We start from the raw sequence: 26,492 nt of genomic DNA on the forward strand, positions 1-26,492 counted from the left end.
TACACTTGAGCTCTAACTCCATGTGTGAAGCCAACACCCAGCAGCCAAGACTCAGGGACCCCAACCTTTCTTTTTGACCTTAAGAATAGTCCCTGGAATATTCCTCCCCACAAGATATCAAACTGGACCAACCCAGAGGATTTTTGCCTTTTAAGAGGTTGCCACTGACAGGAACACTAGTTTTCACAGAAATATTATGTTATAGATAGCAGCAAATTGGCTCTTTCACTGAAAGCCTTTAGCTCTACCCTCTTTGGACTAAGTTCCTACTATTACTCCCAAGGACAAATCCACTATCACCCTCTTCTTTCTTGTTTATGGGCTACAGGCATGCTAACTCTTTCCATTAAACTTCCTTTGGCCTGTCAGCAAAAACAGATCTGAAGAAGCAAAGAATTTATACAAAAAGCACCCCCTACACCAGGCATGGTAGCACATGCCTGTAATCCTAGCACTTGAAAGTGAAGGCAGAAGGAGTTCATGAGTTCACGCCAGCTTGGTCTACAAAGCATGTTCTAGGTCAGCCTGGGTTACATAAAACTGTTTCAAAAATAAGTAACAGTAAACCAGATGCCAATGGATCATATCTAGCTAATCAGGAGGCTGAGATATGAGTACTACAGTTTGAAGCCAGCCAGTGTAGGAGAGTCCATAAGACTCTTATCAGCAATTAGCCACCAAAGGGGGAAAAAAAAAACAGAAGTAGAACTGTGGCTCAAGTAATAGATCACTAGCCTTGCACAAAGAAGCTCAAGGACAGAGCCAGGACCAGCACAAAAATATAATTAACTAAATAAACAAACAACAAAAAAGATGCTCTCTCTATTTAAGCAGGTCACACGGACTACACTATAAAACTTTTGAGTTTGTTGACCCCATTCCACTGTACGTTTGCCCCCTATACCCTTAGATTGCAGTATCCACTTCCCTAGGCCATCATGGTCTGTACCCCATACAGCAGAAGCACAGGCCTCTCTACATTCACCTCACCTCTAAAACTGGCTTACCCACAAACTTAGTATTGTCCTTCTTCCCTCCTTTGGCTACAGCTTTGGGTAATCTCATCCATATAAAGATATATACCACACTCGTGGTGATGACTCCCAAAGGCAAATTTCTGAGAAGCTTCTGTCCCATCTCTCTTTGGAACTCCACACACTGATACAAATATCTTTATCCATTTGTTTGTTTTCAGTATTTTTATAGCTCTTTTGAAGTAAAACTAATACAAAATAAACTGCAAATATTTAAGAAAGCTGGGTACCCGTGACTCATGCCTGTACTTCTAGCCATTCAGGAGGGTGAGACAGAGAATCATGTTTTGAAGCCAGGTCAGGCAGAAAAGTCTGAGACTCTACCTCCAAATTACCTGCAAAGAAATCTAGACTAGATGTATAGCTAAAGGTAGAATAGCCATAAACAGAAAAGCTAAGGAAGAGTAGAAGGTCTTGTTCATACCCTCATACCAATACCAAAAACTAAGTTTAAAGTGAGAAGTCCTGATATGCAAATATAGTATAAAACAATCCCATCAAAATAATGAACCTATCTATTACTCCAAAAGGTTTATTTAGATCCTCTAAGTAATCCATCTCTCCAACTGCCACTTAGGCCACCACCAATCTTCCTTTGTTACTATTATTTAGTTCGCATTTTTCTAGAGTTTCATAGAAATAGAATTGCACTGAGTGTATTAATTTCTGCCTACCTTCTTTTACCCGTCATAATTTAATTTGAGATTCACGTATGTTGTGGCATGTATCAGTCATTCACATTTTTTATTGCTGAGTTTATTCCACTGAATGAATACACTGAAGTTGGATTAGCCATTCACATACTGATGGAGATTTTGGATTGGTTCCATTTTGGGGCTATTACAAATATGGTTGAATGAAAATTTATGTGTAAGACTTTATGTAGACAAATGCTTTCATTTCACTAAGGTAAAGAGCCAAGAATTAGTGACTGTATCATGTTAGGTATATGCCTCACTTTTTAAAAAATGGCTAGACTTTTTTCCAAAGTGACTGTGTCAGCAGTTCTAGCTATTCCATTTCCTTGCCAACACTGGTTATTGGCCATCTTTTTCCTGGGCACTGTCTATAAGCTTCATTTTTCTCAAGATTAGCACTCTACCACTTGAGCTCATGCATTCAAGGCAAGCACTCTACCATTAAGCCACATCCCCAGCCCCTATTGTCAGTCTTTTTAACATCAGCTGTTCTAGTGGATCTGCATTGGTATCTCATGCTTCCAATTTACATACCCTTAATGACTAATTATACTAAGAATCTTTTCTTGTTCATTTGCCAACATTTATCTCCTTTAATGAAGAATTCAGATCTAATGAATTTTGTAATTGAGTTACTATTACATTGTTTTAGATAAAAGTCTTTGATTAGATAAGTGTTTTCCAAATATTTTCTCCTCATTTGTGGCCTGTCTTTTGATTTTTATGTCTATTGAAGAGTAAAAGTTACTCTTTAGCCTAGGGTGGTATGAAACATTAAATATGGAATATGAAGCATCACTGCATAAGCAAGTCTTGATCATCACAATATCTGCTGGACAGAACCAGCACTTTATGGCCCACCTAACAGTCCATACCAATGTGTAACTGTCCCTACTGGACTGGTTTAATCTCTTCCACTTTAGCATAATACCTGTGAAACAGCAAAACAATCTGAATATACTGATTTGGGGAATGCTTAGGTATCTCCCATGACCTAGGAATTCATAAAATTAGACCTCTGGGAGAAAAGAACTTTTTGGACTGAGTTTTATAGAACGTACAGATTTTTGTACCAAAAAGCTAAGGCACTAAGGATGAAGCAATAATAGCGCAGTCCCAAACCTGTCCTTCTAGACCTCAACAAAACAAATACCTTCACCCCCAAACCAGCTCCAAGCTTTGATCAACCACCTATCCCATCTTTCTAGATAGGAAGAATATACTTGCTGGCCCTATCAACAAAGCAGGTGAGGAACAAGGGAAATAATGCAACAAATCTATTTATTCTTTCTTATAGACAGACAGACAGACAGACAGACAGACAGACAGACAGACAGACAGATAGATAGATAGATAGATAGATAGATAGATATTTTATTTCCCTTCAGTCGTGGGGCTTGAAATCTGGGCCTGCACACTGTCCCTGAACTTTTCAGCTCAAGGCTAGTGCTCTACCACTTGAGCAACAATGACAAATTAGACCCAGAGGTCTAATTTCTGATGGTTAACCGGAGATAAGAGTCTCAGGGACTTTCCTGCCCAGGCTGGTGTTGAACCATGATGCTCAGATCTCAGCCTCCTGAGTAGGTAGGGCTACAGGCGTTAGCCACTGGCACCGGCTCTTTTTTTTTTTTTTTAATCCTTTTTCTGGCGGGGGCCACAGTCCAGCAAGTTGGCCTTGGTTGGCCAAACAACCTCATCCACTCATGCAGCATTCCAATTAGTGTTCTGCCATACTCTCTCCATTTCTGCTGTTCTACCAGTAGACACTTCATTCATACCTAAATGCACTGTTATGGCTTGAGTGCTTGTTCTCTCAAAAATTCATGTAAAAGCCGGGCACTGGTGGCTCACGCCTGTAATCCTAGCTACTCAGGAGGCTGAGATCTGAGGATCGCGGTTCAAAGCCAGCCCGGGCAGGAAAGACCGTGAGACTCCTATCTCCAATAAACCACCAGAAAACCGGAAGTGGCGCTGTAGCTCAAGTGGTAGAGTGCTCGCCTTGAGCTGAAGAGCTGAGGGACAGCACCCAGGCCCAGAGTTCAAGCCCCACGACCGACAAAAAAAAAAAAAAAAAAAAAAAATTCATGTAAAAACTTAAACCCAAATGATACCTAGGAAAATTCACTCATAAAAAACATTGCACTTGCCTTACAGTACTAAAATTAAGTGTGCCTAAATGTGCTTAACATATATGCAGCCCTGTCTCCACTCTCCATTAGACTATAAACTCCATGAAGGCAAGTACTATGTCTATTCTGACCGTTATGAAAATCCTTGTACTCTGTTGTACCTCACAGAGTTCTAATCAATTCTTCTAGCTCTATCAGATTAAAAAAAAAAAAGAATTCAATTTGTTCTTCGCCAAAGCTCTGAGATAAGATTCTAGTCCTCACATTACATCTTTTCTGGAAAAATCAGCTATAAGAATGAACAGTCTTGAGTTTCCATGATTCTAAGGTTTGCAGGTGCCATGCTATTATTTTTTCATTTATTTGTCATGAAAAATCTACGGAGTAGGTACTAGGCTTATTCTGACTTTATGGATGCATTTGAGGAAAAGAGATATGATAATTCACCAAAAGTTACACAGATGAATGGCAGAGATGAGATTCAAACCCCAGTAGCCTCACCTACAAGCCCACATTACTAATCACTGTACCTCGCACTGAAAGGACACCAAATTGTTAAATACCAATAAACTGAGCCAAATGAAACAAATGATATAAAGACAAATTCAGACTTGGACATACAAGTATAAGGCAGCAATTCAAAGAAATTAAATTATTCAGAGAAACTTAAAGCCTGACCTTCATTGTTATTTGAAATAAGTCAAAATTAAAATCACATCATCATTTTCAATTGATATACACACATGAAGACTAAATTCCAGAACATTCTTTCATGACATACATTTTCTATCCAGGCACAGGTGGTTCATACCTGTAATCCTACATACTTAAGAGGGTGAGATCTAAGGATTGCAGTTCAAAGCCAGCCCAGGGAAGTCCATGAAATTCTTATCTCCAATTGATCACCAAAAGGCCAGATGGCAAGTTGTGGCTCAAATGGCAGAGCGCTAGCCTTGAGCACAAAAGTTCAGCTATACTGCCCAGACCCTGAGTTCAAGCCCCAAAACTAACATAAAAAAAAAAAACACTTTCTTTTGCCACTAATTCTTATTTTATAAAAATACATACATGCTATTTTTATGAGCCAAAGGATACCAATCACCACACTAGGCCAAGCATGTGTTGCCATGTTTTCCAGTACAGGCAGGAGAATGTCTGAAGAATGTCACCATCCCTATGGCTTTGACTGGCCAGATTTCTCAGCACAGGGTGTGGAAAAATAATACAACTCAAGTTTGACTATATTGGCAAGCTTTATTTTTATCCAAAAGAACACCGAAAAAAATATAAGGCATGTGTCAAAGAAAACAGAATGGTCAGAGAAAAACAAGTCAAATTATCCAATGTCTTCCCAGCAGGTACCTTTAAGTACCCACCATGCAGTATCCTGGTTCACAGGCACTCAACCTCACCTGTAGGGCTTACAAATTATCCTCTAGTTTACAATGCCTCATTCTTACATAATTGGGAGAAAGAAAGATTACAAAGAAGAAACAAATTAAGAAAGGGATATTTAACTCACCTTCCACTGCTCTTCGGGAAGCAGTTTTACAACCACCACGTCCCCATTTAAGGCTCTATTACGAGCAACAACCCCATCAATAAAAATGTCTCGATCACCATCCTAGATTGGAGAGAAAAATAAGGAAATAGTCATCTTAGTGAGGCCTCAAACCAAAACTTACTTCCTTGGTTTAAATTGTTTAGATACCCATCTGTGCACTTTCTTAACAGGAATTCTAAGTATATGACTATAAATTTAACTAAAACATCTTTCAAACAAAAAGATGTGGTAATGAGTACATAACAACAAAAACTCACAAAAATAATCAACTAGATGCAAGACAAAAATAAAACAAAAATATCAATCAAAATACAAAATGAGCCAGGTGCCGGTGGCTCATGCCTATAATCCTGGCTACTAAGGAGGCTGAGATCTGAGGATTGTGGTTCAAAGCCAGCCCAGGCAAGAAAGTCTTGAGACTCTTACCTCCAATTAATCACCATAAAACCAGAAATGGGCTGTGGCTCAAGTGGTAGAGCACTTGCCTTGAGCTGAAGAGCTGAGGGACAGCACCCAGGTCCAGAGTTCAAGCCCCACAACCAACAAAAAAGAAAAACAAAACACAAAATGCATAGAACAAACAAAAATTACGCTTTCAAAACTGAAATGAAAAAGGAGTTGTTCTTGTTATCCTTTTTGTTTTAAATAAAGTAAGGCATGCAGATACTTTTTTTAAACTATAGATATTTCTTTAAAGTGTCAAGGAAAGGTGAAAAAGAGGAGATATGCAAATGCACAGAAAAGAAACAACAAATAATCCCCAGGGAAACCCCCTGAGGGCAGGTGCAGCACCCAACTTCAAGACTCAAGTTCTCTAAGAGGAAGGAACCCCAGAATAATACTGCCTACTAGAAAAGGCAAAAGGAGCAATTTGCTTGTTTTTATACACATTTAAGGAGAAGCAAAAAGAACAGGAAGAGAAGTTACATGAGAATCATAAAGCATTGCAACACCCATGTAACTTGTAAACTGGGTGAGCTCCATACCAGGACCAGAAGGCACTGGCCCCTCACATTCTCAACTACCTATTCTGAGTAGTGTGGTGCTCCATAAAACTCTCCTCGGGTATCCATGTCTCAACTTAATAGGTACTAGTCTTCCTGATAAGCCAAATTACTTTGCAAAACCTCTTAAGAAGGAAAAGAGTGTTAGTTAAAAGCTGCTTTTCGACTGTAAAGCACAAATGAATGTGCTTTAATTCTTTTAAATTGCTTTAGCAGGATGCTGTGGTGTTTTACCATCTTTTCTGTACAAGTCATATTTTCTACAAAATAAAATAAAATAAAGAAGGATCATGAACAAGCTTTCTGTGATTCTGTCTTCTGGTGTGTTACTGATCAAGACTGGGGCATCCCGGTGGCCCCAGCACCATGGTTTTCTCTGTTTTGGTTGGGGGGCAGAAGGACTGATGTGAATTGAGGGTTTTAGCTTTTTCATTGACATGACAATATCCCATAGTTCAGTCTAATCTAGTCTTCTCAGTTTTCATTAGTATAAAGGTGTGTAGTCATTTAGCAAAAGAAACTATCAACAGCTATAGAAAGCAAGGTAGGAGAAGGAAGACTTTCAGAGGTCAGGCCAAGAAAAAATGTTTCACCAACCAAGTTCCTTTTCTTTCTTTGTTTATTCCTTTCTTTCTATCTTTCTTTCTTTCTTTTTTTGAGAGCAAGGGAGAGGCAGTTTGGGGGCTTGAACTCAGGGACTGGGTGCTGTCCCTCGAGCTTTTCTGCTCAAGGCTAGCACTTTACTACTTTAGACACCTGACCACTTCTGACATTTTTTTGGTGGTAACTGGAAATAAGAGTCTGGCTTTGAACTGTGATCCTCAAATCTCAGTCTCCTTAATAGCTAGAATTATAGGCATGAGCCACCAGCTTCCAACTGTACTTTTCTTTTATTCTCCCAGAAGCTCATTTCTATAGAGTACTAGAAAAGTCAAATGTAAACTTTTCTTACAGGAAGTGTCAAAAGAAGAGTCTAAAAAGTCACTACTCAATTTTTTTAATATAGATACTCTATAGATAAGATTAAACAATCAAAGGACTAAAGGTGATCGCTATGAAACTCTAGTTAATTAAAAGTGTCATACCAAAATCATCAAGAAAAAAAATGAGATTTTAGTCCTCGGTGTTTTGCTAATTGTTTCCTATTACACACCATTTAAGAACTTTTAGAATAGATTTCCTGTTGAGTTCCAATCGAGCAATGGGCTGGCAGCTGTGTCCTACAAACTGCCAAACCTGACCCCACCCTAAGTCCCTGAGGATCAACTACTGTGTTAGCCACAAAGAATTACTGAATTTGACCTCACAAGGAGCTTCTCAGAGAGAGAGAAAGAGAGAGAGAGAGAGAGAGAGGCAGAGAGGGAGAGAGGGAGAGAGAGGTAAATAGTGAACAACTGAACAACTGAAGTATGGCCTGTCACCCTGAGTTTCTGCCTTCAGCAATTTATAAAGCAACGTGATCTGGTAAGACTTCTCTGCAATGGAGAGAACTGTTTGGAGGTCATCTTAACTTGTTCTTCTGTATCAAAACACACAATGAAATGCCTGTTCTATAGCAGCTGTAACCATCCCTTTGGCAACTCAGAGATTTCAGTGATAGAACGATGGTAATGCCATCTCTCTATCTAATAAAAATAAGGAAAGGAGTCTAAGCTGAACTTCGTTTGACTCACAGAGCCCTAGTTAATTCTATCTTTACTCAGTTCTTCCTTAATTGGTCCACAAGCCGGTAATTATTGCCAAATCTCTCTCTTTTTTTAAAGATACTAAACTTCAGTGGGGTATGGTGACACGCACCTATAATCCCAGCACTGGGGAGGTAGAGGCAGGAAGATTTCAAATTCAAAGTCAGCTTGGATTACAAACAGACCATGCCTCAAAAAAAAGGGGAAAAATACGAATATATTAAATTTCAAACAGGTCAATATTAAAATTTCAATTATTCCTTTTTAAGTAGGCTACCAAGAACAGAAGGGTAGATGGGAGAATGGACAGAGAAAAGAAGGAAAGCAGGGAAAGGAGAGCAGAGAGGGAAAAGGGAAAAAGAGGGGAAAAGAAAAGGGAAGGGAAAGTAGAAAAGAAAGGGATACAACTTGGGGGGGGGGGGGGGGCGGGAAGGAAGGGATGGGAAGGGGAAACAAAGAAGGAGGCAATAATGCTTGATAAGAAATGTACTCATTACCTTGCCCATATAATTGTAACCCCTCTGTACAGTATTTTCACAATTAAAAAAAAACAACAACAAAAGGAGGAGTAACAATGCTCGGTAGGAAGTGTACTTATTACCTTACTCATGTAACTGTAACCCCTCTGTACAGTGTTTTTACAATAAAAAACATATTTAAAAAAAGAAAGGAAAGGGATAATGAACATAAAGAAAATATAAACAAATTTGGGAATAATCTAAATACTTATGAAAGAAAATGAAGGAGGACAATTTAAGAAAGTCATGATAGCCAAAGCATCTTCTATCAATAGAACAGCTCCCTTTTGGAGCAGAAATAAATTTCACAGCTGTATAAAGGGTGTCTTCCATGACAAGACACACACGAAGTTATTTTATATTGAAGATCAATTGTTTTTAGCCTACTATACTGATTTTCTGGCATAGCAAATGACATTATATGAATTCATAACCTTTTTTACAGGAGGAATATATCTAAAGAATTTAGTCATAGTTCTGTTTTTTTCCTCAAAAATCTTGTCTTTTGAAGTTGTGAGAAACACTGGGCAGTATTTAATCCAATCTTCATTTTATAAGTAAGGCAATTTTTCTTTTTCCTCTAGTCAGATCAGAGACTACACCACATCAATATCAACCCTTTCTTTATCCTCCCAGCTTAACTAGATACAAATAATATTCATGCCCTGATCTAACCTCTTTTTTTCTAGTCTACCTGTAGGCATTTTTTCCAGTTGATATAGTTTGTTCTTAGTATGGACATGAACTGAACTATATCCACTCAGAAATCTAGACTTTCAAGTTCTGGGGTTGATCTATGTAAATTTATTGCCTCTAATATTGGTCTCTTCAATTCCTTTTTATAATGCCTCTAAAGACTGAAACTGACACACACACACACCAAAAAAAAAAAAAAAAAAAATTCAGGACTATTCCAATCTCCAAACCTAGTCTATTTATAACCACCCCTCAACTAGACCTTTTTAAGAGCTTTTGTAGCCTATTATTAACTACTTAGAATTAAACTGTTTAGAATTTTTAGTCCTTTAGAGACAATAGTACTACTGAATCCCGAGCCAGAGAAAAGAATAAAAGAGAACAGGTATGATGTAATCCCATCTACTTGGAAAGTAAAGACTGAGAAAACTGTAGTTAGAGGACAGCCCAGGCAAAAAGCTGGTGTGACCTTTCCCACAAACAGGCTAGGTGAGGTGATATACACCTATGAAACCAGTCACTTAATAGGCTAGCCCATGCCCAAAACTGTAAAAATATGCCTGAAAACAGCTAAGCAAAAAGGGCTGGAGATAAGACTCAAGTAGTAGAGTGCCTGTCTGTAGAGTGCTGGCCTCACATGGATGAGGCCCTGGGTTCGATTCCTCAGCACCCCATAAGCAAAAAGAAAAAAGCTGGAAGTGGTGCTATGGCTCAAGTGGTAGAGCGCTAGCCTTGAGCTGAAGAGCTGAGGGACAGCGCCCAGGCCCAGAATTCAGGCCCCATGACAAAAAAAAAAAAAAAGCCCTAAATTCAAGCCCTAGTATGACAATCAATCAATCAATCAACAGGTATAGAAATAAGCCAGTCTACCACATCTGTTTAAAAACTAAAGATAAGCCAAGAATACAATTTCAAAAATGAGACTACTGTGAACTTTTAAAAAAATCACTTATTTTTGCTTTTGCTTCCTAGCTGTCCTGTAACATTAAGCCAGAATAATTCATGAAGAAGTAAAAGTACATGATTTTAATTTGCAAAAACGTAACTAGGGCCCATACCCTTCCCCATCAGGCAAATAATTCTGAGAGCCAAATGATTCCTTGGAGTAATCAGCTGGAGCATCTTGGTAGCACTCATGCTCAGTGGTGGCTAAAGGGCAGGTGTATCTATAGCATGGACAGAGCTTAGACACATGGGATAAGATGCTCACACATTTGCATTCAAGAGACCTTGCCCAATGCAAGGGAGCCATGAGGGGATAGGAGGAGGCTTGAGAAAGGGCAAGACAGAGATGGACCTTGTCCTCATTCACACCATTGAGCTCTAAGAAATCTGAGATTTATACTTGAACACACTGGTACACAGAGGTAAGTTTGGCAAGGAATATTATTACTTGCCATGGAATATACTTAATAGTTTGTTAGTTTGATTTATAACTTTTCAATAGTTGATACATGTGTATCTCCTTTGATACTTTGTCCTAGGCCTCATGCTTCTAGGTGCTGACCTAACAGGGATTTAATTTAGTAGTATGAATTCCAGACTGTGAACTCAGCAAAGGGAGAAAGCCAGTAGTAAATTCTTTTCTATAGGGAATGGCTGGGAGGTACTTGGGATTAAATTTTCAGCTATGTCACCACCAGTACTTTTATTTTTATTTTCGAGAAAAGAGTCCCACACTTTTGCCCAGGCTGACTTTAAACTTGTAATCCTCTCACCTCTGCTCCAAACAACTGGTACTACAGGCATGCACCACCATACCCACAGATTTTTTTTATTGTTGTCTTTCCCCTTATTGCTCCAATCAATGAGCTCAATGTACACAGGAGATGAAATGCTTAAAATCTGCTCAGTTCACAGGTACCTCTTGGGATAAAATCTTTACTCCAACAAATGTGATTCTCATGCTTAAAAATCCAAGTTTTTCACATATAAGTGCTCCTAATTTAACCAACCCCTCCCCTAAACCCACCAAACCACTTCAGAAAGTCCTTTCCAATCTGGATAAATATTAGCTAGGCAGAACTTATTTAGATATTTATTATCAGTCTCCAACATGCACCTTGAAGGAAATGCTCATGGATGTGTATTATTTCTGTACATGATCTCTACCTTATAAGCATACTCTAGAATCTACTGCACTTCCAGTATATGAAAGAATTGTTCTTGTGGCTAAGTTACTACCTCCCATCTGAACCTTGATTCTACTACTCAAGTACCAAGATGAATACTAATACTATGCTCAGGAGCAGAATATGATTCAGAATTATACAGTGAGTCACTTTTTCCAAACCAATGGGTAAGAATTTGGATGTAAATATAAGTCCTTGGCTTCTGGATGGCAAGGAGGAAGAGACTGAACAGAGCTTAAAAACAGGTCTTACAAGTACTGTAAGAATGATAATAATATCACTTACAATGAACATGACTCAACTTAAATTCTCACTAAGCTTGTCATCTAACAAAATGAAATATGTTAACTTAAATGTATATATTCCATTCCCTCATGTATAAACAGAAGTTTATCGGTCTGGCCTTTCCTACCATGAAAAATGTATGATTCTATAACTAACCTACTTGCAGCAACCTGGAAATGTGAAGAATTAAGAATAATGCTCTCCCAACTTTGGCCAAGCAAGCCTTCTCCAGAGACATGAAGCTAAGTACATGTCAGGAACCTCTTAAAACAAGCCATGAATGCACAAAAGGCCTAAAGACCGAACAGTAAAGAGCCTTGCTCAAAGTCCTATCACCTGCACCAAAGTGAAGTGAGAAAGTCTGGACAACAACAAAAAGCTCTGCTTGTTATTTTTGGGCACATGTTCAGATTAGCTCACGCAGTAGATCGAAAGGAGATAGCATATTTGTTTAGAAAAGATTAACTTAAATCAGTGGAAAAAAAAAAACACCATAAATCCTTTTAAGCTATAAAGCAAGAGCATCCAATTACACAAACTGGCGGGTAGTCTGCCTGGGTCCAGCTGCTCTCTGCAGCTTCGAAACAAATGCCATTCTTTCATTTGGCATGGAATTTTAAGAGTGGAGAAGGGGTGGTGAACCAAAGGCAAATTCTGTTTATTTAAATTTGAAACAAATCTTTGCCCATCCTCAAATTTGTTTTACTATTCTGCTTTTTAGTTAAATTATATGATTTCAGTTTCAGAGCACATCTAAAAAATTAAATGTGACTTAGGTTTATAATAAAGTTATTGAACTTACCAGGGAAGGAATGAAAGCCTCATGAAACTTCTTTGGATTAATTCTCAGTACACCCTTTAAAACAAAATAATTAAAGTCTGTGAAAATCTAGCTATACATTTATGATTTTTCCATATGCATGTTATTCTCCAATAAAAATTTTTCATCAAATAATTTCACCTAGAAAACAAGTTAGCTGCATGGGAACTGACCATTGCATAAAACACAATTTATGTTGATATGTGCAACTGCAAATTGTATGGAAAACTGAAAGCTCAAACTGACACCTTGCTGGGAACAAGCTTAGGTGAGAAACAACTGATTGGTCACAGAGCAGGAAAGTGATAACTGGGGTTTTTAGATGCTGATCCCTCTCTGCTTGTCTTCAAATTGAAGCCTTGACTTTAAAAACAAGAGTATATGAGAATTATGCCTCACTAAATGGTAGCCTTTTGTATTCTACTAGTTCTAAGACTTTTGCACAAGTGCTTCTTCTCTAACAATCCAAAGTAATGCAAGCTGATTTCCAACTTGGACACTCAGCCCCAAGGAACTGGATGCATATATTTTACTCATGCCCCTCTGCAGAGCCAAATGAGTCAATAATTCAAAATGGTCCATAACCAGCTCTTAATGCAAACAGGAATGCTGGCTCCAACAGCCAGGCCACCCAGTTTGCCTTCAACTTCCTATTATTCCAGTGCCAAATCAGGGTCCGTTTCTTTTAGTGCACAGGGGTGCAAGCAGGGACACTTTTCAATAACAACAGCTCAGTATTTCAGCCTTTGCAGGAAGCCATCACTCTCCCCAGGTTCCAGCTATACTCACAAGTCCTTGGACTTACATTGATGTTTTCATAATAGCCACACTAGATGGATAACCTGAGAAAGAGTTTTAAATAACTTCCCACTAAATGAATGATTCAAAGATACATAAAGGGCATAAAATTAAAGAGACTATAGGTTCTCTCACTGGTGTACCACATTTAAATTAGAAATGTATATAATATCTTATACTATATAGACTACAACAAATGACAAAGTTGTGCGCAGAATGAGAACTAATCTTTGTCCTTGTAAAGGAAAAGGTATAAAATAGCCTAAGTGAGAGTAAAATTTACTTTCAGTGGACATCAAGGAAGGCTCCAAAAGGCTGGGAAGGTGGCTCAGTGGTAGAGTGCTTGCTTTGCATGCATGAGGCCCTGGGTTCGATTCCTCAGCACTACATAAGCAGAAAAAAGCCAGAAGTGGCACTGTGGCTCAAATGGTAGGGCACTAGCCTTGAACTGAAGAGCTGAGGGACAGGGCCTAGGCTCAGAGTTCAGCCCCCACGACGGACAAAAAAAAAAAAGGCTCCAGGGGCTGGAAAGGTGGCTCAGTGGTAGAGTGCTTGCCTTGCATGTATGAGGCCCTGGGTTCGATTCCCCAGCACCACATAAGCAAAAAGAAAAAAAGCCGGAAGTGGTGCTGTGGCTCAAGTGGTAGAGCGCTAGCCTTGAGCTGAAGAGCTGAGGGACAGCACCCAGGCCCAGAGTTCAGGCCCCACGATCGGACCCCCCCCCCCCAAAAAAAAAAGGCTCCAAAGATGGTGCCTAGCCTTTTTTGCCTGCAAGATTTCTAGGTAAGCTGAGAATAAAAGGACAACGGAGGGCACTGTGTTCACAAGAGTGGACAAGAGGGCCAATATTCATTCTACCCCATCAGGCTACAGAGTTAACAGTGGGAGAAGGCAGAAGATAACACTGGCCCAGCTCTCCAGACATCCTTGTTAAGAGCTCTAAAGCAAGGCCAGCTGTTGTGGTACATGGTACATACAGCTACAAGTGGAAACAGAGATCAGGAAGATACTGAGTCAAGGATAGCTGGAGTAAAATATTAGCAAGACTTCATCTCAAGCAACAAACTAGGCATCATCTGCACCTGTGTTCCAAAAAATAACTAAAGCAAAATACAGTGGGAGGTGTGGCTCAAGCAACAGTGTTTGCCTAGCAACTTGAGGCTCTGAATTTAAAAACTAGTACCACCAGAAAGAGGGGGAAAAAAAAAGAATGCTGAAGCAAATTCACTTCAGGGATAGCTCATAGTCTAAGCAAGAGAAAACACTCTAAATCAAAGTCAATGTTACATTTTATACAGCTTCGTTTTCTGATTACAGGAAATTTTATCTAGTATCATTTGTTAAGATACATGTTCTCCCATCATCCCTTCAGTTTGGGGAATGGTTAGGACTTGAAGATGTACAGAAATGAGAATGTACTCTGTTTTGAATATACCTTTAATTACAGACTATGCAGAGAAGCCATGGGTTATGGGGAAATAGAAATGTTGCTCTAGCCGGGCGCTGGTGGCTCACGCCTGTAATCCTAGCTACTCAGGAGGCTGAGATCTGAGGATCTCGGTTCAAAGCCAGCCCGGGCAGGAGAGACCGTGAGACTCCTATCTCCAATAAACCACCAGAAAACCAGAAGTGGCGCTGTAGCTCAAGTGGTAGAGCGCTCGCCTTGAGCTGAAGAGCTGAGGGACAGCGCCCAGGCCCAGAGTTCAAGCCCCACGACCGACAAAAAAAAAAAAAAAAGAAAGAAATGTTGCTCTAGGCTTATTTAAAAGAAAAGATTTTAAAGGTTCTATTCCTAATTCTCTATGCCAAATTGGTCAGTACATAAGAGTATACAGGTATCTATGTTGTTGCTGGAGGTGGTGGCAGTGTTATCTGGAAGTAGAGGGTTCATTTATTTTTCTTTTTTAACTTCTTAGTTGGGGGGGGGCGGGGAGCAAAGGGAGTTGCTGAAAGGGAAAGAGGAAGGGTGAACAAATACAATCATGGTATTCAGTATACACTATGTAGAAAATGAACTATGCAACTAGTGGACAGGGATGCGAGGTGGAAACTGGAGGGAAGAAAAGGAGGAGTGATACTATCCAAAAGAGACACATATGCATTATCTGAGTTTTGAAATAGTAACCTTCGGTAAAACACCTCAATAATAACAGTAAAATTACATTGTTTTTTAAAAAAATAACAGAAGCATTATTCTAGAATAGCATTTGTAAATTTTACAGACGCATGTCTTAAGAACTAAAACTAAGGAACATATCCCTTGAGAACACAGATTACACTTAGAGCAGAAAACTCTAATAGAACCCCAAAGCAGACCAGAGCTATTCTTACAGCCTAAGGGAAGAAGCTGAAAGTAAAGCTGGTAACAAAATAGTCCACCCACTGAAACACACGTCAAGCAAATACTCCATCTTAGCTAGAGAAGTCCAAGACTGCATTTCTGAATTTCTCTACCCACAGCCTACCTACCCTCCCCCGTCTCCCATCTCCTAACTTCTTCCTAAACCCTTTTCTGGGCTTAGAATTTGACCAGTGAAGATCCTGAATCTCCCATCTCTTTTCTAAACTGAACTGGAACCTGGCTGTCCCCTAAAGTTATCTCGTCCCTTGTAGTGCTCTAAAGAGGAGTCCATTGTTACCTCTAATATCCCATGCATCTCAGGGATGGAAAAAAAACTGCTCCCTCCTTGCTTTCCCCATAATAGTTTTCAATTATTTTCTTTTCTTTCTGTGTTGTTTTTCAAAAGCCACAGATCCTTTGAAGTACATGCTACTAGCTCCTTCCATACTTCACTGATGCTGTCATTTCTAACTTTCTGGTCAGAGTCCTAATTCACAGTTTTGACTCATAGTTCACAGCCTTTCCCTTCATTCCCACTCTTGTGGGACCTGAAGTCTAACGTGGCATCTCTAACCTGTCACGCTAGCTACTTTCTCCTCCACCCACTCCAGCCACTCTTTCCCATGTCCACTGCCTGCATACTGTCATTACCATTAACTACACTACTTCCAAATACAAAATACCACGTCTCTCTTTCTGATTAGTCTCCTGTCCTTCTAGATCAGTTCCTGTGGAAACTCCAATAATTCTCCAATTGCACTATGACCTCCAAGGCATAGCACACAAAACCCAACTCTCCAATGAATTTCCTATCCTTGTCTTTCCACTGTACTTACTTTCTTAGCCACCTCACTGGCATGGCCTGCCATTAAGGCTTCCCCTCACAACCCCTGAGCCATGGGTCCCCCTCTTCCTCTTATACTTAATCAGCAGAGCCCTCCTACCTTAACTGACCCCAGCTATCTGCCCTTTCCCTGTCTGTACCCAATGAGCTAAATGGTACTGAAGAAGAACACAACTGGGAGCCAGGCACCAAAAGCTCACACCTATAATCCCTGCTACTCAGGAAGCTGAGATCTGAGGATCACAGTTCAAACCCAGCCTGGGCAGGAAAGTCTATGAGACTCTTATCTCCAATTAAGCACCAGAAAAACAGAAGTGGCACTGTGGCTCAAGTGGTAGAGCACTTGCCTTGAGCTGAAGAGCTCAGGGACAGCACCCAGGCCCAGAGTCCAAGCCCCACAACCAACAAAAAAAATAAAAAAGAACACAACTGGGCTAGTCCAAATCAGCAATCACAAACATATTTTATCTGGTTTACAGGATGCTTGAAAAAGCTCAGAATTAAGGAATTACACACACTTTAAAAAATATATGCATTTCTAGATTTTCTTGAAAAATCACTAGATCTACCAGCTTTGGATAGCTATCTCCACATAGCAGCAATCACCTGACAGAAACCATGCCTGTACCTCTAACAGTAGTAAAAACAATTCTGAGGAACACTTACATAGGTGTACAATGGGCCATTCACTATTTTAAAATTCTTCTCTGTATGTTACAAATCTAATACCCCAACAACTCTGAGGCACATATGACTAGCCTCATTCTTGCAGATGAGGAAACTGAAGCACTAAGAAAGTAAGTAAACTGCCCACCATCATACCACATAGAAACTCAGACAGCCTGGCTCTTTACCAAAGACTGCCTCTTGTCTGCTTTGGTCACTACCAGAGCCTCTTCACTCATTCATGCCTCTTCCAAATCAGTACCACAGTCCAATCCTCAATCTCCCCTAGCTTAGTTAATGTCCATGTCACCCACCCAGCTGTTTTACTCAAACACTTAGGAGACATCCTAGAGTCTGTTCTTTGCCTCACCTGCCACATCTAACCCATGAGCAGGTCAGCTATTACTCTTCATATTCATTGCAACCACCAACTTCATGTCTGTGTTTTCTTGCATAGTTTACTTTGATGGCTTGCTTAGTGATCTCCTGGCTTCCACTGCAGTCTATTCTTTTAACAACAGCTAAAGAGTATTTTTTTTATTTGTTTGTTTTTTGCCAGAACTTGGGTTTGGATTCAGGTTCTGATGCTTATGTGGCTTCCTTGCTCAGCTGGCACTCTACCACATGTACCATGCCTCCAGACTGGCTCTGTGCTGGATATTTGGGAAATAGTCCGACAGACTTTTCTTCTTGGGCTAGCTTCAAAGAATGATCCTCAGGATCTCAACCTCTTGAGTAGCTAGGATGATCGGCATGTACCCTGTGCTCAGCTAGAGAGACATTTTAAGATATGAAATAAATTGCATTCTTCCTGCTTACTATTTCAGTTACTTTCCATTGTTCTATGAATAAAATCCAACTCTCCAACCTATCCGAGAGATTCTAAATGACTTGGCAGCTGCCAGGCTTTCCACCTTATTCCCATATCAAAATTTCTTGTCCATTTATGGTTCAGGAGGCTTCCTTTTAGAACCTCAAAAACACCAAGCCTTCTTCTGCTTGCTGTTCTTCTAACAGTCGATCTCCCTGCCTATCTACTTTTCCAAAGGCTTAAGATGGCTGACCCATTCTTGCCTTTCAGATTTCAATTCAGATAACCTCAGAATCCTTCTTAAACCATGTGATATAATGGGCTTTCCCCTAATTATTCTCTCTTCTTTCTTATTTCCCTACTAGTAATTATCAGTTTGTGATTTCTTTTGTACTGCTTTATTTTTGCCTGCTCCCCAGTAACTTTCTTAATTTGTTCATTTGTATATGCTTAGCATTTACTAGGATATCAACAAACATTTCTGAAGCCAATTAATTAATGTCTATAGAAGTAAAGTCCTACAACTGCCCTTGGTAATAAGGCTATGAATGTCACTTCTCCCTTCTGAATGACTAGACATTCCACTGTAATGTCATCTTTAATTCACACCTATGTATTCTCCAGCTGATTTCACTCTTAACGTAAGGGAGCAAGTCCTAGAATTAGCTCATCCTTTCCTTTGTCTTCCTAGACTAAGATTTTTTTCCAATAACAAGTTTATACCAACAGCATGCTGCAAAAGGAACTCTGACATTATACCTTAGGAAGTTCTGGAGGCTCAGCCTGAACTTTCTTTAACTTTAAAGTATCATCAAGGTTCTGAAACAGCCATTCTACCATCTCTTACCTATGTTACTATGATCATCAACCAAAACCAGATACGCCTATCATGCACTAATCTCTGCCAACACCTCTTATAATAACCTCTTGATAATGCACCAAAGGAGAAAACAAATAATATATGCTCTCTGGAGTTAGAACTTATTTAAACTTCAGAACTACATGTACATGGATAATTATTGCTAGTCTGTTTCAAATATAGAAGAGATCACATTCATCAGAGGTGTCTCCTTTTCTATATAGAAACAATGAAATGTTGAATTTCAGTTAAGATATAGAAAATAATAATACTATTCTACTCTCATTTTTTTAAATCCTTAATATCTTTTTTTTTTTTGGTCGGTTGTGGGACTTGAACTCTGGGCTTGGGCGCTGTCCCTGCACTCTTCGGCTCAAGGAGAGTGCTCTAGCACTTGAGCCACAGCACCACTTCCAGTTTTCTAGTGGTTTGTTGGAGATACGAGTCTCGTGGACTTTCCCGCCTGGGCTGGCTTTGAACCACGATCCTCAGATCTCAGCCTCCTGAGTAGCTAGGATTATAGGCATGAGCCACCCGGTGCCCAGTTCCTAATATCTTTCATTAAAGCAATTTCCCCACTCTGGATAAAGAGAAGAAAAAGGTCATGATATACTTAAGTTTGATTATAAAATGTTAACAATTTTAATATATCTGATATACTTAATTTTCTCCAATAGAGTTAAAGTTTCCTTTCCTGTCTAGTTTTTTACTTTACAGGCTTACAGAGAACATTTATATCTGAAAGCAGATGGACTCTGTTTCTCTGCCTATGAAAATCTTATTTACAGTGTTGTATATTTCACATGGTGACCTCATATCTGGAACCTATTCCTCTCCCCATCTGCAGAGAACAACTGTTCTCATATGTGGGGGGCTCTGGCTGCAGAGGCTCATGATGTCACAGGCCAGGAGGAATCACTTACAAACTCCTGGGAATGCAAGCTGTTATATTGATCTGATTTTTGGACTGTTTTATCTTAATGTCAGCAAAAGTCACTTCAAAAGCAAAAAATTAAAAGGAAGCAAAAACAAGTAACATTACAAAATACACCCTATCTCTGTAAAGGTATAATCAATGTTCTAAGCTATTTTTCTTTCAACTAAGGTTCCTCTCATTTTTCTTCAACTAACTATATCTTATTGTTTATATTCACCCAGTAAATAAATATTTATTCAACATAAATTTATTAAACACCAACAAAAACCCATGTACAGGGCTAAGCTGTAGAATGAAACACAACCCAGCCATCAAGAAAATATGGTCTATTTGGGAAAATACAAAAGTCATAAAACAGTAATAGAAGCATTAAAAAAAAAAAGCTGGCTTCAGGAAGGTGATAACACCCAACTCTGTTTAGGGAAGTGAGAGGATCATTTAAGCAGGGACTGGATAAAATAAGCATGAATACATAGATAATGGGAAAAATATTCAAAGTCAAAGCCACAAAGGAATCCGAATTCTTAATTTTTAGAGGAAGTCTGGAAGCTCAGCATAAACAAATATTCTTAGAGGAGAATGGCAGGAGAAAGTGATGGAAGAGTGCCCCAGGTCCTAATAGAGGAAAAGGGAGGGCCAAAGCACTTGTAGGTAAAATGGTGGCCAGCATACAAGCTGAACAACGAAGAGCCAATAATGGAATAATGAATGAACAAATGTCCAAATATGGCTTCTACTTACAAAAGGGCCCTGTCAAAGAAATCTAGAAGATATTTAAAAACAAAAGCAACAAAAAGCCAATGGTATTTAGAATCAGAAAGATCAACTTTTTAGTTATCAGTGTTCCAGTCAAGAGTCCACATCCATCACAGGTAAATAAGGAAAGATAGGAGCAATGATGACTGTATCGATTATTTGGATGAATCTTCAGCAAAAAACAACTACAGAGGCTGGGCTTTCAGAATGAGACAAAAATCCGATGCAGTCAACATTTTCAAGTGATCCAGTAGCACATGTCAGTATTTCCATAATCATCAAGAATTATAAAATAGACTTAATTAGAAGAATATACAACCCTGTTTCCTTCTCCAGGCTCAATACCTACTAACTGCCTCAGATTTCATGCTCAAGAGACCTAAGCTGTCTTACTCCACAAGTTCACATTTTCACTTATGCCACTGCTTCTCCATCATCCCTCCAACACATATATCACTCAACTAACAGCCCAAACTAGTCATCCATCAATGCCAACCACGAGGTCACCTTCTAGAAGAGGCCACACTAGAATCTCAGTCCACACAGTTCCCTCAACATTCTCCCATACACATCACTCTTCTCAAACCAGTTCACAAGACTGCCTCCCCTGACTGGACTGCACTCTCAGCACAGAGATGGTTTCATCCACAGTCACATTAACAGCTCCCAGAGGATGTTCTAGCCATAGCCATTCCTAACTCCACAAACATGTGCTCAGCCAAATCACTCAACTAGCTTGTGAACATATTTATAAACTATAAAGTACTCAATTAATATTGCTAGTGTTGTTTATTGTTTCCTTCCCAACCTTACTCATTTTTCTGTTATTCAGCATCAATCTGACTGAGCTTCAGTAAAGCAGAACTGAAATATCCAGTGTTTCCTGTATCCAGCCCCCACCCAGTCTGTCTCAGTAGATCACTGCTTGAAAAGCTCTCCCTTTTCCCCTATACCCTCTCACTCTCCCACCACTCTCCCCCTCTTGCCACTTCCCCCCCTCCTCCCCTGCTTTGCTTAGCTTACTTATAGTGCACCAATCCACAACCTGGCTCAAGTAAATCCCTTCTTATAAAGAACAGAGAACACTAACTGTAATAAGGTGTCTCCTCTCACATTTCAGTGCTTAGCACCTCTAAATGCACTGTAGGTCTAAGAAGCAAGAAGACCTACACCAGTTATGTCATCATCTCAAAGTATACAGCATATACACAGCTTGTTTGATTGGGGGAGGGTTTTTTATACTATTGTGATTTGAACTCAGGGCCTTGTGCTTACTAGACAAATACTGGACCACAATCTTCCTAGCCAAGACAGGCATGTCACCCAGTTTGTTTGTTAACTCTTTACCCAAGCTGGTATTAGAATCACCATCCTCCTGATCTCCACTTCCTGAGTAGCTGGGACAAAATAGTTTACTGAACAATTGATTGTTATGGTTCCACGTGTTCAAGGAATAGCCTGCTAGTAGATTTTTAAGCACCTGGATAAGCATTCCTCTCTTCAGGCCTTCTGAAACATCCTCCTTGGACATGTAAGTTTCAAATATGCTCTTTTTCTTCCCTCTCATGGACTTGTTCTTTGACTTTTTGTCACCTGGCGAAGCACCAACACCATGTGAGGACACACCTAGAAACATGAGGCAGCAATCAGCCCTTTCCTCAAAACTCTCTGATCCCTGGGTGGGGAGGGAAGGTATTTATTGTTTGATTTTTGTTTTCTTTTTAATGGGTGCTGTTCCTGGGACTTGAACTCGGGAACTGGGCACTGTCCCTGAGCTTATTTTGTTCAAGGATAGCACTCTACCACTTGAGCTACAGCTCCAATTCTGGCTTCTTAGTGATTAATGGAGGTAAGAATCTCATGGACTTTCCTGTCTGAACTGGCTTCAAACCACGATCCTCAGATCTCAGCCTCTTGAGTAGATAGGAATACAGGAATGAGCCACTGGCACCTGGCTGATTCCTGTGCTTTTATGACTGAAGATATTAGGCCTTTGTTATGATTGCTGTTATCATCATTATTCACAAAGACAAATAAGAAAATGACCTGTCTGGTGAATTGAAACACTATAAAAAGAAAGAAAGGGTAAGAAAATGTAAATAAGATGGACCTATATGAGACATGATTTCTAAATAAGCCTCATAATATTCATGGAAAAACATTGAAGAATGGGTTTGGTATGCTGTTATTTATAGATATTGTGTGTATGCGTGCACATGTGCATGTGTGTCTGTGTCTATGTCTGCCTGCATCTATGTCTGTATGTCTGTGTATCTGTGTGTGTCAGTCAGTCCTGGGGCTTGACTTCAGGGCATTGAGCTTTTGTGTTCAAGGCTAGCACTCCACCATGAGCCTCAGCTCTACTTCTGGCTTTTTGGTGGTTAAATGGAAAGAAAAGTCTCATGAACTTTCCTTCCCAGGATGGCTTTAAACAATGTTCCTCAGATCTCAGCCTCCTGAGTAGCTATGATTACAGGCATGAGCCACCATACCTGGCTCAAATATGCTTTTTAAAACTAAAAATCAACACAAGGTACCTGTGGCTCACACCTATAATCCTAGCTACTTAAGAGGCTGAGAGGAGGGCTAGGAAGGTGGCTCAGTGGTAGAGTGCTTGCCTTGCATGCATGGGTTCGATTCCTCAGCACCACATAAGCAAAAAGAAAAAAAGCCGGAAGTGGCACTGTGGCTCAAGTGGTAAAGTGCTGGCCTTGAGCTGAAGAGCTGAGGGACAGCAACCAGAGTTCAGGCCCCATGACCGGACTCAAAAAAAAAAAAAAGAGGCTGAGATATAAGGATCATGGTTCAAAGCCAGCCCAGGAAAGAAAGTCTGTGAATCTCTTATCTCCAATTAACCACTAAAAGCACAAAATGGAACTGGGGTTCAAGTGGTAGGGTACTATCCTTAAGCAAAAGAGCTCAGGTCATCACAGAGACCTTGAGTTCAAGTCCCAGTACCAGCATGTGTGCTTGCGTGCATGCGTGTGTGCGTGCACACCCGCACACACACATACACACACACACACACACACACACACACACACACAATAGGAATCATCAAAAGATGATCACCTTTCAGAAGGAAATTCAACAACTATTAATGGAAAACACTTAATTCTAAAATAAAAAGCATAGGAAAATAGTTAACAGCCCATCATCTCACTTTATCCTAAATGCCCTCCACCACCATACCCATTCTACTTGTATCTCAGTTCTCCAATTGCCAGTGCAACTCCATTTTCCTTTTGCTACCTCTGGGGGTCCCTATGGGCCGGAGGTTCAGCCTGCAGTCAGGATGGCTCATTACTGGTTCCAAAGTCGCCTGTTCTTTGCAGATTCAGGGGAACCTCCACTGCTCCGCTCAGAGTTCTTCCTTCCTTGAACAGCTCAGTTATCACAAGCTGAAACCAAAGAGAGAGCAGTTAACCTGTAGCCTCCTTTTTCACCTCAGAAACTGAGTGCTAAATGCATTTGGATGGCAAGGGCAACACCGTGTACTCCTAGGTCCTGGTGTCACATTTTTCTTGGCAGTTAATCAAGCACGCCATCTGTGCTGAATTTCTCTTCAAGACTTTCATTTTCACAGGCACACTAGGCTTCTCCTCTGGGGTTCCAACTAAAAGTCCACAGTAGAACAATCAATTGGAAAATAAGAAACTATATGGTTCTATGAAGCTTGTGAAATATACAAAAATAAGAGAAAATGTGGTTTTGAAAGATAGTATCAAGATATAGAATCTAAGTTGTTACAGAATAAGTACTAAACAAAACTCAAGATATGTCATTTACTGTGTAGCCTTGTACAAATTGTATACCTCTATGAACTCAAGTAAATTCTTTAGAACTTATCAACAAAACATAATTCACAACCTGATGCCCAAAACTATGCAGGGAACCCCAGATGGTTCACAAGCTTTCAAAAACTAATGGTGGAAGTCTATTCCCCTGTAGAAGTCTATACCCCTATTCTTACCTATGGTCCCCTCAAATTAGGTCTCTAATCAGACTGCTCTAAGCAGAGTTGCTTCTGAGGAACACAGAGAAACAGTTGCCCGGGTCAGAGGCTAGAATATGTAGCCCTGCAGCTGGGCTCTGATAACCCACCAGGAGAGCAAACGTGTTACCAAAACTTACTTTTTTTAGTTTCTGCTAGCTACCAGCCAGGAATCAAGTTTATACCTGTAAACTTTCAAAATCCTGAGGAGTAGCCTGCTTTCCCATAAAATGGATCAAGACGCCTCTCTGAACATTTCTTCCAAATTTTTCCCATACATCCCTCATCAAATTTAAAGTTACCTTTAAACTGAAATTAATACTGGGGGAGGGGGGAGATGGGAAGGGATGGGAAGGGGAAACAAAGGAGGAGGCAACAATGCTTGATAAGAAATGTACTCATTACCTTGACCATGTAATTGTAACCCCTCTGTACAGTATTTTCACAATAAAAAAAATAAAAATAAAATAAAATAAATTAATACTAAGTCAGGAGAAGAGAAGCAACAAAGACAAAGATAATAGGACACTTAGTGATACACAAACTGGCTCAGAGATAAAGTCCAAATGCAAGGAGGGAGAGAAAGAGGTGGCCTGAGAGAAACTGCAAAAGAAGGTAAAGGCACATAGAGGATTTCAGACAATGTGAAGTTAATCCAGAAAGACACAGCCTCTCATGAACTCAATAAATACTTCTGCAAAGCACTGTACTAGTCATAGTGAGGGCCAAAATGCAATTAAGTTTTTAAAGTCATATTGATAATAATTAAGACATGTTGGGAAATACCAGCACCATGATGTTTTAAAGTATGGATAGCTGTACAGACTAAGAAGGAAAAATATCTCCAGGTCAGGAAATCTGAGAGCACTTTGAGATTTTAAGGAAGAACTACAGAAGTAAGAAAAGCATCCACCTGGCAAAAGGAAACAAAGAGATGCAAACAGAAAAATGAGTAGATTCTTGCAACATTAATTCTACCTAGCAAGAGTCCCACCTATGTACAAAGAGGCAGTGATGAGGAAATTAAAACATGCTGGAAGGTCTAGAAAAACAGCCAGGTTTTTCAAAGACACTAGCGGGGTTCTGAAGCCTGAACAGGCAAAAGAGAAGAACAGTAATGACAGTTGTGTCTCAAGAAAAATCATCCCAGCACAGGACTCAGAGATGAACAGAGTCTAAGCAGTAGCTGCACCTTAGGAGAGAACAAGAAAAGGTGGACAAAGAGTAAGAGAGCCAGAACTAGAGATGTACCAGCAGACACAAAACTCCACAGGACAGGCTGGAGAAGAGCCAGCTTGTGGCATCTAGATAGGTTTCCAGCTAAGCGCCTGGGAGACAGGAATATCCTTTCGAGAAGATGACCAAATATGTGGAAAGTAGGCATAACTTACAGAAAGAAATTGGCCAGACCTTTGCATGAACGTGGCAACCCAAAGCATTCAAGAACCAATTAGACTGACAAAAAAAACGATCCACTGAAACAGAGAAGGGCCTAAGACAAGTGATGACTAAGCAATTTTTGGTTCCCCTGGTATAACAATGTTAAGCCCATTGGCCCTGGAGAAGTTCTAGGTACTTATATTCTCACAAAATCAATAAGGTAACTTTTAGGAGTGCAAAGGGGAAGTATAAAACAGCAAAGAAGCTAATAATGATATAGGAAAAGGACAGTCAGGTATATATAAAAAGAAAAAAAAGGAACTGGGCCAAGTGGCTCAAGTCTATAATCCAAGCTAGTTGAAAGGCAGAGACTGGGGGAAAGGGATCAGAGTTAAAGGCCAGCTGGGGCACAAAAGTCCCTTTAAACCAATGACAGGACACAGTGATGCTCACCTGTCATCCCCAGAAACACAGGGAAACATAAATAGGAGGATAACAGCTCAGGCCAGTCCAGGTATAAGGTAATGCCCAGCGTCCT

General features: G+C 39.9%; 1 protein-coding gene across 1 annotated transcript in view; it reads right to left on the reverse strand.

The window, feature by feature from the left end:
- Dis3l2 (DIS3 like 3'-5' exoribonuclease 2) overlaps positions 1-26,492 on the reverse strand; it is a 341,977-nt gene that overhangs the window by 280,313 nt on the left and 35,172 nt on the right. Inside the window, exons 2-5 of the mRNA XM_042679162.1 lie at positions 23,833-23,981; positions 22,061-22,206; positions 12,551-12,604; positions 5,387-5,488 (exon numbers count right to left, since the gene is read on the reverse strand). Of these exons, the coding sequence (XP_042535096.1) occupies positions 5,387-5,488; positions 12,551-12,604; positions 22,061-22,206; positions 23,833-23,884 (354 nt within the window). The 5' untranslated portion in view covers positions 23,885-23,981. The remainder of the gene's footprint in view (positions 1-5,386; positions 5,489-12,550; positions 12,605-22,060; positions 22,207-23,832; positions 23,982-26,492) is intronic.

This window comes from Dipodomys spectabilis, unplaced genomic scaffold (genome assembly GCF_019054845.1).
Source record: "Dipodomys spectabilis isolate Male_0828 unplaced genomic scaffold, ASM1905484v1 ptg000051l, whole genome shotgun sequence".
Classification (NCBI taxonomy): Eukaryota; Metazoa; Chordata; class Mammalia; order Rodentia; family Heteromyidae; genus Dipodomys; species Dipodomys spectabilis.